The 18,944-nt window shown below is 42.9% G+C and overlaps 1 protein-coding gene across 4 annotated transcripts in view; it reads right to left on the reverse strand.

The window, feature by feature from the left end:
- KIDINS220 (kinase D interacting substrate 220) overlaps positions 1-18,944 on the reverse strand; it is a 182,492-nt gene that overhangs the window by 9,180 nt on the left and 154,368 nt on the right. Inside the window, exons 25-28 of one of the 4 annotated variants that reach the window (XR_012230825.1) lie at positions 18,710-18,823; positions 8,797-8,867; positions 243-380; positions 34-132 (exon numbers count right to left, since the gene is read on the reverse strand). Coding sequence is in view for 3 of the 4 variants with exons in the window: in XM_073568177.1 (XP_073424278.1) it covers positions 34-132; positions 243-380; positions 18,710-18,823 (351 nt within the window). In the remaining variant the exon portion in view is untranslated. Of the gene's footprint in view, positions 1-33; positions 133-242; positions 381-8,796; positions 8,868-15,481; positions 15,707-18,709; positions 18,824-18,944 lie in introns of those variants that run through there. The other 3 variants (XM_073568177.1, XM_073568178.1, XM_073568179.1) reach the window with 3 other exon arrangements.

The raw sequence follows: 18,944 nt of genomic DNA on the forward strand, positions 1-18,944 counted from the left end.
ATGGCAAAGTAAGAATGTGATCACCATCCTTACCGCGCTCTTGAATAGATGCCAGTCACCAAAGTTCATGTTCATTTCTTTCTTCAGCTCTTCCATGCCGCATTGTGTCAGGACGCGGCCATTGATGTTTGCCTGTGTGAGCAAATGGGAAATACAGATTTGGTGTTTTCATTCTTTTCACGTGTGACTATACGAGTTCTGTAACCTTATGCCATACCCAATAACTTATAGGCTTTGCATACCTTCCGGATGGTTGCAGTGTACTGAGCCAGCATGCTCTGCTCGATGCCATCTATCTGTTTCAGTTTTTCACAAACCGCATCTACATTCATGGAACCAAGGACAGAACTGTGTGGTCCGACGACACTGTTGCCTGCAACCTACACAAGGATAAGATTGTATATGTCACCGACCCAACAGAACAAATCCACGGTAACAATCTTTGCCTGGAATTACTTCAACCCAGTTTCAATTTCCTCATTTTACAGGACCTTAAATGTAGATACATTATGGCCAACCACAATCACCCACTGCGTTCCGGCACCCGTTCGGTGGCCTGAACCCCCCGCAAAACGACATCAGCACATGACAAGACTACAATAGCTGTATCTGGCTGAATTGAAAATGTACAAAACAACTTGGGACAATCATTCAGATTTATGGGATCCCAAGGTCCTGAGCTGCCACAATGAGTCCAACAGTGGTTTCTTTGTGGGAAAGCAAAGTTACTCACATAGGGGGGTTGCTTACTTTTTCATACTAGATCCATGAGACATTGTGCAGGAATAAAGCCTCCCAGACATTCTGGATGGTTGTCAGCCAAACAATGGTTCGGTCGATCATTCGGCTGGCACATCTCTCGCCTGACTCTCCCATACACAGGAGCGCTCCTGTGTTCTCCATGATCGCGCCTCTGCCAGACATCTTTCAGAGTACAAAAATAATCTATTTATATAATTGCCTTGTAATGTTTTAATTTCCTGTTCTGTCCAGATGTCACCGTATCCCAGAATTCCAAGCGATGGAACTTCACCGACCGCCATATTGGGACACCCAAGTGATGGGTGTCTCAATATGGAAACTGCAGCTGGTACCAACCTATTGCGCAGTGCCACCAGCGGAACACCGTCACACCACACACACACTCTATACGCCGTACGCACCACACACACACACTCACGTGCACACTCACACAGCCGAATGATTCGCACTTCACCTGCGCAAATCATTCGGCTGATCCCGGCAGAAGATGCACGACGTATCTACAGGAAGAGGAAGCCGGTCACATTAAAGGGGTTTTCCCACAAACTAAAGTTCATTTTAAAATTGTCTGTGTCTGACCGTGTACGGAGCATACCACACCTCCTGGGCCGAGAAAGACAACAAAAGACAACACTGACATTACAGCAGGGGATCACAGAGGATTCATTTTGTGATGTAAAATATTTCATTGACTTTTTAAACAATATTTTACGCTGTGCAACATTGAGTTTCAGCTCCCTCCAAAGATTTTCTATTGAGTTCAGGTCTGGAGACTGGCTAAGCCACTCCAAAACCTTGAAATGCTTCTTACGGAGCCACTGCTTAGTTGCCCTGTGTGTGGTTAGGGTCATTGTCATGCTGGAAGACCCATCCTCTACCCATCTTCAATGCTCTTACTGAGGGAAGGAGGTTTTGGGCCAAAATCTTGCAATACATGACCTCATCAACCTCCCTTCAATACAGTGCAGTCGTCCTGTCCCCTTTGAAGAAAAGCACACCCAAACTAAACTGCTCAAAAAATAAAGGGAACACTTAAATAACAGAACACAACTCCAAGTAAATCAAACTTCTGTGAAATCAAACTGCCCACTTAGGAAGCAACACTGACTGAATCAATTTCACATGCTGTTGTGCAAATGGAATAGACAACAGATGGAAATTATTGGCAATTATCAAGACGCCCTCAAGAAGGAGTGGTTCTGCAGGTGGGGACCACAGACCACATCTCAGTACCAATGCTTTCGGGCTGATGTTTTGGTCACTTTTCAATGTTGGTTGTGCTTTCACACTTGTGGTAGCATGAGACGGACTCTACCCACACAAGTGGCTCAGGTAGTGCAGCTCATCCAGGATGGAACATCAATATGAGCTGTGGCAAGAAGGTTTGCTGTGTCTGTCAGCGTAGTATCCAGAGGCTGCAGGCGCTACCAGGAGACGGGCCAGTACACCAGGAGACGTGGAGGGGGCCGTAGGAGGGCAACAACCCAGCAGCCGGACCGCTACCTCCACCTTTGTGCAAGGAGGAACAGGAGAAGCACTGCCAGAGCCCTGCAAAATGACCTCCAGCAGGTCACAAATGTGCATGTGTCTGCACAAACGGTTAGAAACCGACTACATGAGGAAGGTCTGAGGGCCCAACGTCCACAGATGGGGGTTGTGCTCACAGCCCAACACCGTGCAGGACGCTTGGCATTTGCTGCAGAACACCAGGATTGGCAAATTCGCCACTTGCGCCCTGTGCTCTTCACAGATGAAAGCAGGTTCACACTGAGCACATGTGACAGATGTGATAGAGTCTGGAGACGCCGTGGAGAGTGATCTGCTGCCTGCAACATCCTTCATCCTCCATTCTTTGTAGGTGTGAAAACTTATTTTTCCCACTGTAAACATGGAGTCGTGGAGGAGCACATATGTTGACCACATAAGTGGGATTGGGTGGCCTTCCCTTCTTTCCTACAGCTATACAACACGCAGACTAACACCATTCCCTACACGGAGCTTCCGTACAGAAGTGCAGCTATGACTAGTAATACCCTATAATACTCATCAGGTGAACTAGACTGGAACAAGGAGGGTGGTCACAGGTGATAAAATGTAAAAACAGAGGCGTCTCAAGCAATTCGCGAACCGCGAGCACAATTCTGTAATAGCCAATTCTCCATCATCGCAAAACCCTCATGTCCTTTTGTGCAACATTATGCAGCACAATGCGTTCATAGTCCGCTCTCCATCCTGCCCCAAAGCGCAGGGACTCCACTCTATAATGCCCTAATGGGGTTTTCTTTATGAGACGATCCTTTTCGACAAATTTTACTGTGGACTAACAGATTCCACAGGACCCCAATTCTTCTGCACAATTTCTGTACTGTCCACAGTGACGGCATTAGTCATTTTCTAGCGAGAAAAGTAAACTTTCTGTAACTCCACAAATTACTTAAAAACATTTGCTTTTCATGATTGCTGATACTTGCTCCAGATTAGTTAATATTGGAGGAGAAAAAAAAACACTGCCCTCAAAAGCCAAATCATACAAAGATCTGTGATGCCTGTCCACAACGGCGCCACATCCCCGTGCAGTGCCATCCTGGACTCTTCCCCGATGTGGAACCAATAGCAGAATCCCTCGTGTTTTATGCTGAGGCTGTAATGTCCGCTTTCCTAGTTGTTTCCTATATTGGGAAACCCTCCAACATGGAGGAGCATGTGTGTATTAGTGCCAACCTAAGATTTCCTCCGGACCTGTTTTTCTCGAAGAAAAATTTGTGAGGTTTTCCCATCAATAATTATTACTAGCCTCTATTACATCACAGGAAATAAATCAGTTTTTCCACCTGAATCATTTTAAAAGATGTTCCTGTCTGGATCCTGACATTAAAGAGTAACCGTATTTTCATTTTTTTTCTTTTTTATTATTATGTATCAATAGTACACATGAAAATAAGAAACTTTGTAATATATCTTATGGCATAAATTTGCTTGTTTCGCCTCCTGGACTGATCAATCTGAATTCACAGGTAAAATCTGCATTCGGTTAAGACATATATAACAATTACTGGGGTAGAACCTTAAAAGCACCAACTGTCATCTCCTATGGAGGGAGGAGGAGGGAGACATTCCGCTAACACGGCAGTAAACAGTTCTCGATAAAACTGTATAACTTATTGAACTTGCTGAAGAACAATATATCAATGGCATTTGATTAGCGGTACCCGGCTGATACTTACTCTCTTAATTCCTATGAAACCAATAAGGGTGTACTTACTTTTTCCCACACTGCTTCAGGATTTTGGCTTAATTTTTTTTTAAATAATGAGAAGGTGCAATTTGTTGTGTACCATTGTTCATTGGAGATAAAGATCTTGTAAGACACACATTTTTTTTTTATCATGTCCTGATACGTAAAAACCATAGAAGACAAAGAGGGTGTACTTATTCTTTCTCATGAATCTACATCAACAACTCTGAACAAAATGAAAGCAATAACAATGTTAAGGTCACGTATATGAAAGCAAAACTACTGGTGCACGACACATGACATGCCTCACCATAGCTCCACTTGTGACTGCCGGCCATAAACTCTTTACCCTAGGAGCTGATGACTTAATCGTGGTTGGTAAATTTTTTGGCAAGAACATCGAGGGAGAATAAACTAGTCAGAGTGAGACAATAACAGTGTTACAATTTCCTTCTCAATATTGTACAACACCATTCTGTGGAAATCAGCAGAGCGATGAAGACAAATGCTGAGAAAACACTAGGACCACAAGTTTGCATAATGGAGGCAGCACTTTCAGCAAGATCCTGGCCAGAAGCTGCGAAACGCGCTGCACCTAAACATGGAAATGTAATTCAGTGAAAGGGGAAAGAAAAAGCCAAAAGTAGCTTCTAAAATGTTCAACATGAGTGGGGTCTAATGAATGAGACTCTAGATAACAAAAAGGATTACTGCAAGCACCAGGTCTTTTTACGGTGGCATCACTCGGAATCTCCGATATAAAACTCGTGATGAAGCCTTGAATATCTGTGCTTCTTTACAGCATCTAAAAAGAAAATCTATAGGGCCGTACTGGGGTCTTGGCTTTACATCTGGTCAAGGGTAACATCTTAAGGAATAATAATAATAATACATTTTATTTCTATAGCGCCGACATATTCCGCAGCACTTTAAATTTCAGAGGGGACTTGTACAGACAATAGACATTACAGCATAACAATAATCACATACAGTAGATTATAACAGATACCAAGAGGAATGAGGGCCCTGCTCGCAAGCTTACAGTCTATGAGGAAAGAGGTAGACACGAAAGGTGGGTGGTAACAGTTGCCCTGATTGTATGGACCAGCCATAATGTTAGGTGTGTAACAGTACAGACACAGAGGGCTGATAGATGCATAAAGCATGTGGGAACATGATGCGGGGAACCTGGTTATGGTAAAACTTTTGGCTGTGCCACACAGGGATAGATTAGGTTAATGTGTTGAGGCGATAGGCCAATCTGAAGAAAAGCGTTTTCAGGGCACGCTTAAAATTGTGGGGATTGGGGACTACTCGTATTGACCTGGGAAGTGCATTCCAAAGAATTGGCGCAGCACGTGTCAAGTCTTGGAGATGGGCGTGGGAGGTTCTGATTATTGAGAATGCTAATCTCAGGTCATCAGCAGAACGGAGGGCACGGGTACGGTGGTATGATGAAACAAGGGAGGAGATGTAGGGTGGTACTGAGCCATGGAGGGCTTTGTGGGTGAGGGTAATAAGTTTATACTGAATTCTGGAGTGGATGGGTAGCCAGTGTAATGACTGGCACAAGGTAGAGGCATCGGTGTAACGATTGTGAAGAATTTAATCGTGGCTGCAGCATTCAAGAAAGATTGGAGGGGGAGAGTTTGGTAAGAGGGAGACCGATTAGAAGAGAGTTACAGTAGTCGAGACGAGAATGAATAAGAGAAACAGTAAGAGTTTTTGCGGAGTCAAAAGTAAGAAAAGGTCGAATTCTAGAAATGTTTTTGAGGTGCAGATAACAAGAGTGAGCCAGTGATCGAATGTGGGGGGAAAAGGAAAGCTAGGAGTCAAGTATGACCCCAAGACAGCGGGCATGTTGCTGGGGAGTAATAGTGGAACCACTGATTGTTTGTGCAATATGGGTAGTATACAAGGAGAAGAACAGGGGACCTAAGACTGAGCCCTGAGGAACCCCAATAGTAAGGGGATGAGGAAGCAAGCAAGGATCTGAATGACTTTGACTGGGGTCAAATTGTAAAGGCTGGAGGACTAGGTCAGCGCATCGCCAAATTGTCAGGACTTGAGGGGTTTTGCCTGGAAAGCAACGGTTAAAATGATAGGAATGGACACTAGGAAACCTGGCTTGATCACACAGGGGAGCTACTGTACTAAAAAAATGCTGGAAAAGTAACTGCAGGACACACATAGCATCACATCTTGCTGTGAATGAGGCTGTCAAAAACTCCTGTCAATCATCAAAAGCACCTACACTGGGCCCGCAAGCATCAGAACTGGACCACAAAGCAATGGAGAAAGGTGTCATGGACTAAAAAAGTACATTTTTTTCTACATGTGGATGTTCTGGTTCATATATGTCACTTAATTGGGGAGGAGGTGACAATTAAAATATTTAACCTCTCTCTTCCGGTATCTTTCCCTCCTCCTTTAAACACGCCATCATAACTTCTTTACTTAAAAAGCCATCCATCGACCACAACTGCCCTGCTAACTACAGACCTGTCTCTAATCTTCCCTTTATCTCTAAACTCCTTGGTCTAATTAGCTCTCTCTCAGATCACTTTCTCCTTGACCCTCTACAATCCGGTTTCCGCTCTTTACATTCTACTGAAACTGCCCTCACTAAAGCCTCTGATGATCTACAACAGCTAAATCTAATGGTCACTACTCCGTGCTGATTCTCCTGGATTTGTCTGCAGCATTAGACACTGTGGATCATCAGCTGCTCCTCATTATGCTCCGCTCTATCGGGCTCAAGGACACCGTTCTCTCCTGGTTCTCCTCCTACCTCTTTGACCGCTCCTTCATTGTATCATTTGTCAGCTCTTACTTCTCTCCTCGTCCCCTTACTATTGGGGTTCCTCAGGGCTCAGTCCTAGGTCCCCTACTCTTCTTGTATACTACCCCTATTGAACAAACAATCAGTAGATTTGGGTTCGGGTATCATCTCTATGCTGAGGACACCCAATTATACACCTCTTTCCCTCACATCATCCCACCCTACTACAAAATACCAAGGATCATAACATCATGTCCTCCCTCCATCTGAAACTGAATCTCTCCAAAACTGAACTACTTGTGTTTCCTTCCTCTACTAACCTAACTCTACCCAACATTGAAATTACCTTGAAGGGTTCAACCATAACTCCCAAGCAGCACTCCCGTGTGGGGTCATATTTGACACCGAACTTTCCTTTATTCCCTTTATCCAATCACTCACTCATGTCACCTGCATCTAAAAAACATCTCCAGAATCCAACCTTTTCTCAACCTTGAAACTGCTAAAACTCTTACTGTTGCTCTTATTTATTCTCGTCTGGACTACTACAACTGTTTACTAATCGGCCTCTTTCTTACCAAACTTTCTCCTCTCTTATCCATCCTGATGGTGGCAGCCAGGGCTGTATTTCTGTCCAGCCGCTTCATCGATGCCTCCACCTTCTGCCAGTCATTACACTGGTTACCCACTCACTACAGAATACAATATAAACTTATCTCTCTCACCCACAAAACTCTCCACGCTTCTGCTCCACCCTATATCTCATCCCTCATTTCTGTCTGTCGCCCTACCTGTGCTCTCCACATCCTCCATGCAGACGATAACTGCACTTAAACATACTGTCTGATGACGGGATCATGCAGCTTTATATGAAAACCCCTATTTGTTATAATTGCTGGACCATTCACTCTCACTTAGTGCCCCCCCTAATATCCTTCTAAATTGTAAGCTTACGAGCAGGACCCTCACTCAGCAAAGCATTTGACAAAGTATCTCACACAATCCTTATTGAAAAAATGGCTAAGTATGGAATGGACAAGGCAACTGTTAGGTGGATTCATAACTGGCTTAGTGATCGGACACAAAGAGTGGTCGTAAATGGCTGCACATCCAGTTGGAAGAATGTCTCAAGTGGGGTACCACAGGGCTCTGTCCTGGGCCCTGTATTGTTCAACATCTTTAGCAACGATTTAGATGAAGGAATTGAGGGTAAATTGATTAAATTTGCTGATGACACAAAGCTAGGAGGGATAGCTAATACTAGAGAACAGAAAGAGAGGATTCAAAAAGATCTAAATAAACTGGAGCAGTGGGCAGCAACTAACAGAATGGGTTTTAACAGGGAAAAATGCAAAGTACTACATCTGGGCAATAAAAATGAAAAAAAGCAAATACAGAATGGGAGGAATAGGGCTATGCAACAGCACATGTGAGAAAGACTTGGGTATACTAATAGATCACAGACTAAATATGAGTCAACAGTGTGATGCAGCAGCAAAAAAGGCAAATGCAATTCTAGGATGTATTAACAGAAGCATACAGTCTAGATCACTTGAAGTCATTATTGCCCTCTACTCCTCTTTGGTCAGACCTCATCTGGAATACTGTGTCCAGTTGTGGGCGTCACATTTTAAAAAAGACATCAACAAACTAGAGCAAGTTCAGAAAAGAGCGACCAGAATGGTGACCGGTCTGCAAACCCTGTCTTATGAGGAAAGGTTGCAGGATTTGGGAATGTTTAGCCTGCAGAAGAGAAGACTGAGAGGAGACTTAATAGCTGTCTAAAAATATCTCAAGGGCTGTCACATTGTAGAAGGATCATCATTATTCTCATTTGCACAAGGAAAGACTAGAAGCAATGGGATGAAACTGAATGGGAGGAGACACAGATTAGATATTAGAAAAAACTTTTTAACAGAGTGATCAATGAGTGGAACAGGCTGCCACGAGAAATGGTGAGTTCTCCTTCAATAGAAGTCTTCAAACAGAGGCTGAACAAACTGTTTAACTGTCTTACCTTGAATTGAATTTATTGCTTTCATAAGTCACCCCTTCATGGTAGTGTGCTGCGGAATATGTCAGCGCTATCTAAAAAAAAAAACTTATTATCAAGATACATTAGGGAAAGAAAGCCAATGGAGGGGGTGGAATGTTGTCAGGGCAACGTATAATTGGTAGACTGGGGGTCCGGGTATTCATAACATTCCACCCACCTAAACAATGTACAGACCATGTATCCCCTTCATCGTAACAGTCTTTCTTAATGGCAGTGGGGTCTTTCAGCAGAATAATCCTCCTTGCCACACTGCAAAAATTGAAGGGATGAACCAAGCAGCATCACAGAGACTTTAAGGTGAGGTCTTCGCCTCCATATTTGCTGGAGCTTAATCTGACCGAGCATCTGTGGGATGTGCTGGTAAAACAAGTCCTATCCATGCAGGCCGCACCTAACAGCAAGAGACCCCGTCACAGGTCAAAAGTGGCCAGTTTTTATTTTATTCCGGCTGCTTCCGTGTACTTTATTTCTTTAAAATCCACCATATGGATCCAGTGATGAATCTTTTTATTTTGTGCTATTATTTATGGTCTTTACAAGGGTGTGGCTCACTGGGTAAATACGCGGAGCTGCCTAAAATACACGCCCCAGAGGAGCCTTAAGCCACACCCCCTTGTAAAGACAACAGAAACTGGCACTAAATAAAACGGCCCATATCTCTGGAACCATATGGCAATAAAATAAGGGGAGCAGTGTGAATAAAATAAGAGCTTTTTTGATCTGGTGACAGGTTCACTGTAAAACATCTGCTGCTGACAAGCAAGGTGTGACAGGTCACAATCTGAGGTCATAGAGAGTCCATATCCATGCCTCAACAGGCTGGTGCCTACAAGAGACCTACACAATTTATGACAGGAGTTTGTAAGGTAAGACTATAAGGCGTAGTTAACGCACAAACAAGAAGAGTGCGCTTTCTGACTCCATGACCCAAACTTAACCCCTTCCAGAGCCATTTTATTTTTTTATTTTCACTTTCTCTTCCAAAAGTCATACCTTTTTCAATTTTGCATTAACATTGTTGTACAAAAGCTCTTTTTTGAGGGATTAGGTTTCGTTTTTAATGACGTCATACACTTTGCCATATAATGTACTGACAAGTGAGGGGAAAACCCCCCCCAAAAAAACAGAGAATGGTATAATATTGAAAAACCGCTATTCCACCATTGGTGTTTGGGATACGTTTTTTCTTTACTATGTTCAATGTAGAGTTAAAGTGACCTGGCAACAAGATTCTATAGGTCTGCACAATGACGCTGATATCATATTTTAACTTTATTTTATAGCTCAGAGTTGCATTTTTTTTTTTTTTTTTTTAAAAACAGCTATATTCACAAAAGCGTTTGAGGAGCGTTTTAGAGCAGATCCTGTCCAAAATTATTTCAAGACTCTTGGAAAAAAAACCTCTCCATTTTCCATGGAAAAAAACACTTTCCTGTTAATATACGGATTATTTTCTTTTAGCCTTAAAAAGTTGGTTAGAAAGAAAAAATGAAAAAGCATGCCACTTTGTTGAAGCTGATCCTGAAGGAAATCTCTCCAAACTAGACACTGTCCAATCAAAAGGCTGCAAAGAATGCGTCAGGCAAAAAAAAAAAAAAAAAAAAACATCTCTGGAAAACCCAAAAAGTAGATTTTCCTTAAGTAATTCCTACTTTAAAATAAAAAAGTTTTGGAGAGCCTCAAAAAATTCTGGCGTCCATTATTATCACGTTCAAGAGAAATGGACCAATTATTTTGATGAGACTTTGATCGTTGTGTCACCAGTTTTTCTCGTTTGTTGGGAAAAACAAAAAGAAAAAGTTTCTCCACCTTCTATGCGACAGTCGGTGAAAGTCACCTGACCGCGGTCAGATTTTTTTCACGGATCCATAGATTTGCATTGCCGATTGTGATCTGACGCTAGGTTCAAAATCTGACATATCTCTGAGATTTTCCACGTGCTGCAAAAAAAAACAAAACACTGACATGTGACTGGCCTCATGGACAATCACAGGTACCAGAGCTCTCCATGAAAAACCACAGTCGTACGAGAACATCATATGCGTGAACGAGACCTAAAGATGGAGGAGCAGAGATGAGATTGCTGCTAGGAAGCGCTGCAATCATTCATTCTCTGTCCCATAAATCGGCATATAGGGTTAAGCTGCTGATCCGGCGAGCGCCATATATTAGTATGCAGGCAGACATGTGTCCGTTGCAAATTAGCATGGGGTGAACAATTTGCTGTATAACTATTTTATGTCGAGTGCCATCCATTTTAAATATGCAGATGGATATCTCTTCCCACAAGCAATGTTTTATTGAACAGGCCCTCTCCACTTTGTGAAGCATACAAGAACAAGCAGAACAGACATTTCACCGCTTATTTATTTAGTACGTTATTTTCTAGGTTTTCTTTTATAAAACCGCCTCAGAAGGAGAAGGTGAGAAAAGCAAGAAAAAAAATTCTTTACAAATCTGAAAAGCAATTTCAGAAAAACTGCGGCCGTGAAAGGAACATTCGTCAGAGTGATGCAGTCCGTGTGTAGCGGGGCAGGAAGGAAAAAGAAGAAGATGAAAGGCTGAAGAGAACGGCGTCAGGAAATGTAACACCCTCGCCTCTTTTCTTTATACGTCGCGTTTCTTTTCTGCACCGCTGGACGGACGACTAGAAAGAACGTACGGAACGGAAACGGAGGGTTCAGAAGGTAAAATCCCTAAGGACTAAAATCCATAACATGAGGTTTACAGGTAAAATGTGAAAAATCCTACACGTTTATGGTGGACCAGGTTAGAATTTAGACAAAATGTTTTAAAAAAAATTGCCAGACAAGTTGTTGTGGATTCATGGACACGAACCTCTATGGATCTGCTGTGTAAAAGATATCAGCCCCTCACAAGCTGAGACTGGTCGTGTTTAGCCCCTCACTAGCTGACAATGGTCAGGTTTAACCCACTTGCTAGCTGCAACTGGTCATGTTTAGCCCCCTTACTAGCTGCGACTGGTCGTGTTTAGCCCCCTTACTAGCTGCGACTGGTCGTGTTTAGCCCCCTCACTAGCTGCGACTGGTCGTGTTTAGCCCCCTTACTAGCTGCAACTGGTCGTGTTTAGCTCCCTTACTAGCTGCAACTGGTCGTGTTTAGTTCCCTTACTAGCTGCGACTGGTCGTGTTTAGTCCCCTTACTAGCTGCGACTGGTCGTGTTTAGCCCCCTTACTAGCTGCGACTGGTCGTGTTTAGCCCCCTTACTAGCTGTGACTGGTCGTGTTTAGCCCCCTTACTAGCTGCGACTGGTCGTGTTTAGCCCCCTTACTAGCTGACATTGGTAGAGTTTAGCCCCTCACTAGCTGAGATTAGTCGGGTTTAGCCTCTCACTAGCTGTAATTGGTCGTGTTTAGCCCCTCACTAGCTGACATTGGTCGTGTTTAGCCCCATGCTAGCTGAGATTGGTCGTGTTTAGGCCCTCGCTAGCTGAGATTGGTCAGGTTTAAACCCTCCCTAGCTGAGATTAGTCGGGTTTAGCCCCTCACTAGCAGTGATTGGTCGTGTTTAGCCCCTCACTAGCTGACATTGGTCGTGCTTAGCCCCGCACTAGCTAACATGGGTGGTGTTTAGCCCCTCACTAGCTGACATTGGTCAGGTTTAAACCCTCACTAGCTGACATTGGTCCTGTTTAGCCCCTCACTAGCAGCAATTGGTCGTGTTTAGGCCCTCGCTAGCTGAGATTGGTTGTGTTTAGGCCCTCGCTAGCTGAGATTGGTCGTGTTTAGGCCCTCGCTAGCTGAGATTGGTCGTGTTTAGGCCCTCGCTAGATGAGATGCCGTTTTTAGCCCCTCACTAGCTGAGATTGGTCGCATAAAGCCCCTCACTAGCTGACATTGGTCAGGTTTAAACCCTCACTAGCTGACATTGGTCCTGTTTAGCCCCTCACTAGCAGCGACTGGTCGTGTTTAGGCCCTCGCTAGCTGAGACTGGTCGTGTTTAGGCCCTCGCTAGATGAGATTTGTCGTTTTTAGCCCCTCACTAGCTGACATTGGTCAGGTTTAAACCCTCACTAGCTGACATTGGTCGTGTTTAGCCCCTCACTAGCTGAGATTGGTTGTGTTTAACCTTCCACTAGCTGTGATCAGCTGAACAATCATTTCCAGGAATACAGGAATAAGAGCTTAAAGGAGAACCAGGAAATGCCTGAATAGGGTTGGAAAGTATCACTTTTTATTTGTACATCATTTCTTAAAAATAGCTAAATAATATCAGCCAGACAAACAATTTTCTTCTGGATCTTTAAATCTGTAGTAGAAATCTTTCATTCACTGCACAGTCTTCCATCAATGACCTATATCACATGTCTAGAGATTTCATCAGTAGGTAAGACCAAAAACATTTAGAGGTGAACATATTTTCTTTAATGAGGTCTTATGAGACAAAAAAAGAGGTTTTGCTGCCCGATAGAATCAGTGTGTGAATATTCAGGAAAATGAAAGGCCTCCGTTATGACTGGATCAGATCCCTGCCTATCCCACATTGAGGACCAATACAGCTTTTCACTTTAAGGATTTCTAAAATGTGGGTATGTGCCAATATTAGAGACAATTGTGAGAATGATTTGATGACCGTCTGTATCCGGAAGGCCATGATATAATCAATATCACACTGATAAATCCTTCTCTTTGTGAACCCCTTGGCAGATTTTCTCTTCCATTTCAGAGTCATGCCATCCAGGATGAACACGCTCCTTTACAGAAGTGTTGTTCGCTATTTCTGTCGTAACCATAATCCCAACCATGGAAAGGGCCCGGTGAGGGCTGTAAGCCGCTCGGCAGAGAGTCAGCAGCAGTATAGCGTCTAATGACTGTGGTAAGAGGGTTATCCTGGCAGGAGGCGCAGGCTGTTATGTTCCTGTTACAATGTGGAAAACGGGCTCTAGGCGACCAGGAATGTAAGACTGAGCAGATTTCATGATCAGAACATACTGGCTTACCGCAAGAAAAAGAATCTGTATGGAAATGCCAGCAGGTTCTTCCCAAAGCAATACGGTTACTCCAGGGCTGAACGTCTAGTCTACATATAAGGGTCCATGTTGTCTTCATCAGAACTCACAGCTTTCCGAAATGGGTATAGAGGGGAGAAAAAAAAGATTGATTTCCATGTGTTGCAAAACAGGCTCCAGCTGTCATGGCATCCAGTTGTTTTGCAACAGCTGGAAAGTAACAGGTTTGCAGATCGCTGCCTTGAAAGCAACCCTCCAAGGCTGGATGTACATAACATGTGCCTGCCCTGAAAACGCATTTATTCAGACTGGCCTATCGCCTCAACACATTAACCTAATCTATCCCTGTGTGGCACAGCCAAAAGTGTTACCATAACCAGGTTCCCCGCATCATGTTCCCACATGCTTTATGCATCCATTAGCCCTCTGTGTCTGTACTGTTACACACTTAACATTATGGCTGGTCCATACAATCAGGGCAATTGTTACCACCCACCTTTCGTGTCTACCTCTTTCCTCATAGACTGTAAGCTTGCGAGCAGGGCCCTCACTCCTATTGGTATTTGTTATAATCTATGTGATTATTGTTATGCTGTAATGTCTATTGTCTGTACAAGTCCCCTCTGAAATGTAAAGTGCTGCGGAATATGTCGGCGCTATAGAAATAAAGTTTATTATTATTATTATTATTATTATTATTAACATGTCTCCATGACACTTATAGCCATGAACACATGAGCAGAAGATACAGGTGAGCATTGAAGATATGAATATTGGACTGCACGACGGTGAATATAGAATATATTCTATTGTATGGACCCATCTACCAGCTTGTTCATTTATTACATTTTGCTGTTATTTAATAGCATTCGTTTGGGGGTAAAGAGAATGCTTCCATATTGGCTGAGCTCTTCTCCAACCTGTCCAAGGCTGGTGTCTCTAAATTTTGTTTCCTGGTGGCCATACACATCAATACCTCACAGATAAAGTAGTAAAATAGTGGATGGCATATGTACCCTGTACCCAAATCTATCGAACCCATAGTGGCAGGTTAGTAGCAACTGTTACAAAGAATCTGTCAGCAGGTTTTGGCTATTTAATCTGAACGCAATCTAATATAGGACCGTGTGCTGCAGTTTCAATACAATTGGTGTTTTATCAGCAGGAGATTATCACTAGAGGACTAGGTCGCATGTGCACATCAGTCCAGCTGATCTGTGTAACCGCGCCCCCACCGCTGATTGACAGCTTGCTGACAATGTACACAGGAAGCTGCCAATCAGGTGTGTGGGCGGGGTTATACACAGCTCGGCAGTCTGACCACTGCTTCACCTACAAGAGATAAAACAGGGATTCTATAAAAACTGCACCATGCAGTCTAGTAAGTGACACATGGTCGGAATCAGGCACTCTTGCCCTATATCATGCTGCTCTCAGATAACAGTGAAAACCTGCAGACATATTCCCTTTAAACTTTGACCTATCATTCGCCTTACACCCTAAAAGGACAGAAAGAGGAAGAAAAGCATATAGGTTAGAATAGGACATAACATGAGAACACACTGAAAATAATTCCTGCCGTCATCAAGAGACGGTTCACATTTCACAGTAATATATTACACACATGTAGTATATACTTCTATGTGCTACTCCATTAAATGCAGAATGTTTCATCTAGAAATGGTGATAAGTGGAGAAATACTAGTGAGTCACATCGTTAGTTTCTGTGCTAATCTATTGCACATAGGACAACCATGATGCACAGTTAGTAATGCAAGCGTTAGTAGGACTGATCCTACAGCAATGGGATGCCACAGCACACCACCACACTATGGCAAGCTTTACCAGAGGCGAGTGTGTGGGAGTAGACAACGTCTCAGCGGAGTCTTCTTCAATAATGTCCTAAGTAACACATCAAGTGCACAGTCTGAAAAAAGACCCCGGCAATCACAGACACCCTACTGATAAACACCCTTAGTAACAGAGCCAATTTGGTACTTAATGCCCAGGCCAATTTTTACAATTCTGACCACTGTCACTTTATGAGGTTATAGATCTAGAACGCTTCAACGGATCCCACTGATTCAGAGAATGTTTTTTCGTGACATATTGTACTTCACGACAGTGGTAAAAATTTCTTAGATATAACTTTCATTTATTTATGAAAAAAATAAAAATGGAAATTTAGCAAAAATTTTGAAAATTTTGCCATTTTCAACCTTTTAATTTTTGCACCCTTAAATCAGAGAGTGGTGTCACACAAAATAGTTAATACATAACATTTCCCACATGTCAACTTTACATCACCACAATTTTGGAAACAATTTTTTTCTCTCGCTAGGACGTTATAAGGGTTAAAAGTTGACCGGCGACTTCTACATTTTTCCAACAAAATTTACAAAACCATTTTTTTAGAATCACCTTACATTTTAAGTGTGCTTGGGGGGGGTCAATATAACAGAAAATACCCAAAAGTGACACCATTCTAAAAACTGATCCCTTAAAGGTGCGCAAAATCACATTCAGGAAGTTTATTAACTCTTCAGGTGCTTTACGAGAACTAAAGCAATGTGAAAGGGAAAAATGAACATTTTACTTTTTTCACAAAAAATTTACTTTGGAAATAATTTTTTTTTTTTATTTTCACAAGGGTATTAGGAGAAAATGGACTACAAAATTTGTTGCACAATTTCTCCTGAGTACGCCAATACCCTGCATGTGGGGGAAAGCCACTGTTTGGGCACATGGCAGGGCTCAGAAGGGAGGGAGCAGAGTTTGACTTTTTGAACGCAATATTGGTTGGAATCAATGGTGGCGCCATGTCGCATTTGGAGACCGCTGATGTACCTAAACAGTGGAACCCCTCCATTTTAACTCCAACCCTAACCTCAACACACACCTAACCCTAATCCCAACAACAACAGTAATCGTAACCCTAACCGTAATCCCAGCCATAACCACAACCCTAACCCAACTCTAACTTTAGCCCAACCCTAACTTTAGCCCAACCCTAACCCCTACCCTAGCCCAACCCTAACTTTAGCCCAATCCTAACTTTAGCCCAACCCTAACCCCACCCTAACTTTAGCCCAACCCTAACCCCTACCCTAGCCCAACCCTAACTTTAGCCCAACCCTAACCCCACCCTAACTTTAGCCCAACCCTAACCCCTACCCTAGCCCAACCCTAACTTTAGCCCAATCCTAACTTTAGCCCAACCCTAACCCCACCCTAACTTTAGCCCAACCCTAACCCCTACCCTAGCCCAACCCTAACTTTAGCCCAACCCTAACCCCACCCTAACTGTAGCCCAACCCTAACCCCTACCCTAGTCCAACCCTAACTTTAGCCCAACCCTAACTTTAGCACAACCCTAACCCCTACCCTAGCCCAACCCTAACTTTAGCCCAACTCTAACTTTAGCCCAACCCTAACCCCAACCCTAACCTCAACCCCAACCCTAGCCCAGCCCCACCCCAACTTTAGCCCAACTCCAACTTTAGCCCAACCCTAAAGGAAATGCATAACTTTTTTTTATTTTATTATTTTTACCTAACTAAGGGGGGGTGATAAAAAAGGGGGTTTGATTTATTATTTTTTTTATTTTGATCACTGTGATAGAACCTATCACAGTGATCAAAAAGAACCAATAGGAAAAATTTCCTATAGATACCGGGTGCCGTTATATAATAACGGCAACCGCAACACTGGGGTCCATAAAAACCGACCTGAGTCATGTTTTCTGGAGTCTAGTGGCATAGGAGTAGAGACTATATGTGTACCGTGAGTGACAGCACTAATTTGACCAACCGGATCTTCCTTCATGCCTCGTAGATTTCCTTCTATGGTGGTTTGTCAATCATACCTTATTTATAACACTGGGCGCCAACAGTTACAATTAAGTTCTGTTTACACAGACTGATTGGTGGCATGATCTGACCGCAAATCGGTCAACTTTAACTGATTGACGGTTGTTTTGACTGCCTATCTATACAGACAGACCAAAGCAAATGATCCACACTAAGGGATCTATACCAGAGGCTGCCATAGTTCTCAGAATCGCCCATTCCTGTTTACACATGACGACGAACCTCCAAGAACTTTTAACTTTTTAGCTGAGCAAATGATCGTTTCACCCGATAAACAGCCGATATTCTGCGGGTTAATACTGGAGAAAATGAAAGGACAAATCCAGACAAAGGAAGGAAAGAAGATCCGGAAGCCTCTGCCTAAGGCTGGTTTCACAAGTTTATCGTTTACAGTCTGAACAGAGACCAAGATGATTAGACGTGCAACGCACACTGCCCGCTAAGGCGGTTTGCCTGTGTGGACAATATGGTTTTGCTACAAAGCTTCTTTGATGTGCCGATCACAAGATTAAGTGCTCATCTAAAATCGGAGGAGTCTGAAAGCAAGTGTTAATTTCCCCTACAGCACCCCCACAGGAGAAGTTAAGCATTACAAGGTGTCAAATGCAATTAATTTAGGGCCTGCATAATGCATGCATGTGTTGGGTTCGTCAGGAAAAGAGAAAAGGTTTGCAGTGCTCAATTAATAGCTATGGGACTTGAAGTGAGGATTTCTTTATGAACTAAAAATTGCCTAATAAGAAATTAAATGAAAAAAAACAACTTTTGTTAACCAGACAACCCCTTTAACAAAAAACATGAGATATACAATATAGTAGCCAAGCAAAAGCCGAATTTATTATGCCAGGCTCCACATGTTGCATTAGCGACTCATTTTTATATAACTGGATTCCTAAATCAGACGTACAAAAGCAACCTGTCACCACGGTATAAGCCCTACGTCTCTGACCCAGACAGGAAAGGGGGTGTTACGTAGGAGCAAACATTAACATCACTTTCCCCAGTTAGTGACATGAAGATCCTACTGAATACTTACAAGGCCAGTGGTTTGCTCTCTTGATAAACTGTGTTTTAAAGATGGACGTGACATGGGATGTTGGGGATTGCCAAAGTAATACTTTGGCAAATACACATGAGGTGCAAAGAATGGCTATGAAAAAAAGAACAGAAAACATGCGGGAATAAAAAAAATATATGCAAAATGGGATAAAAAAAATGGAAAACATGATACAAAGCAAATAATGACAAGTGAAAATACAAATAATATAATA

This window comes from Dendrobates tinctorius, unplaced genomic scaffold (assembly GCF_039654945.1).
Source record: "Dendrobates tinctorius isolate UK_male_01 unplaced genomic scaffold, ASM3965494v1 ptg000021l, whole genome shotgun sequence".
Classification (NCBI taxonomy): Eukaryota; Metazoa; Chordata; class Amphibia; order Anura; family Dendrobatidae; genus Dendrobates; species Dendrobates tinctorius.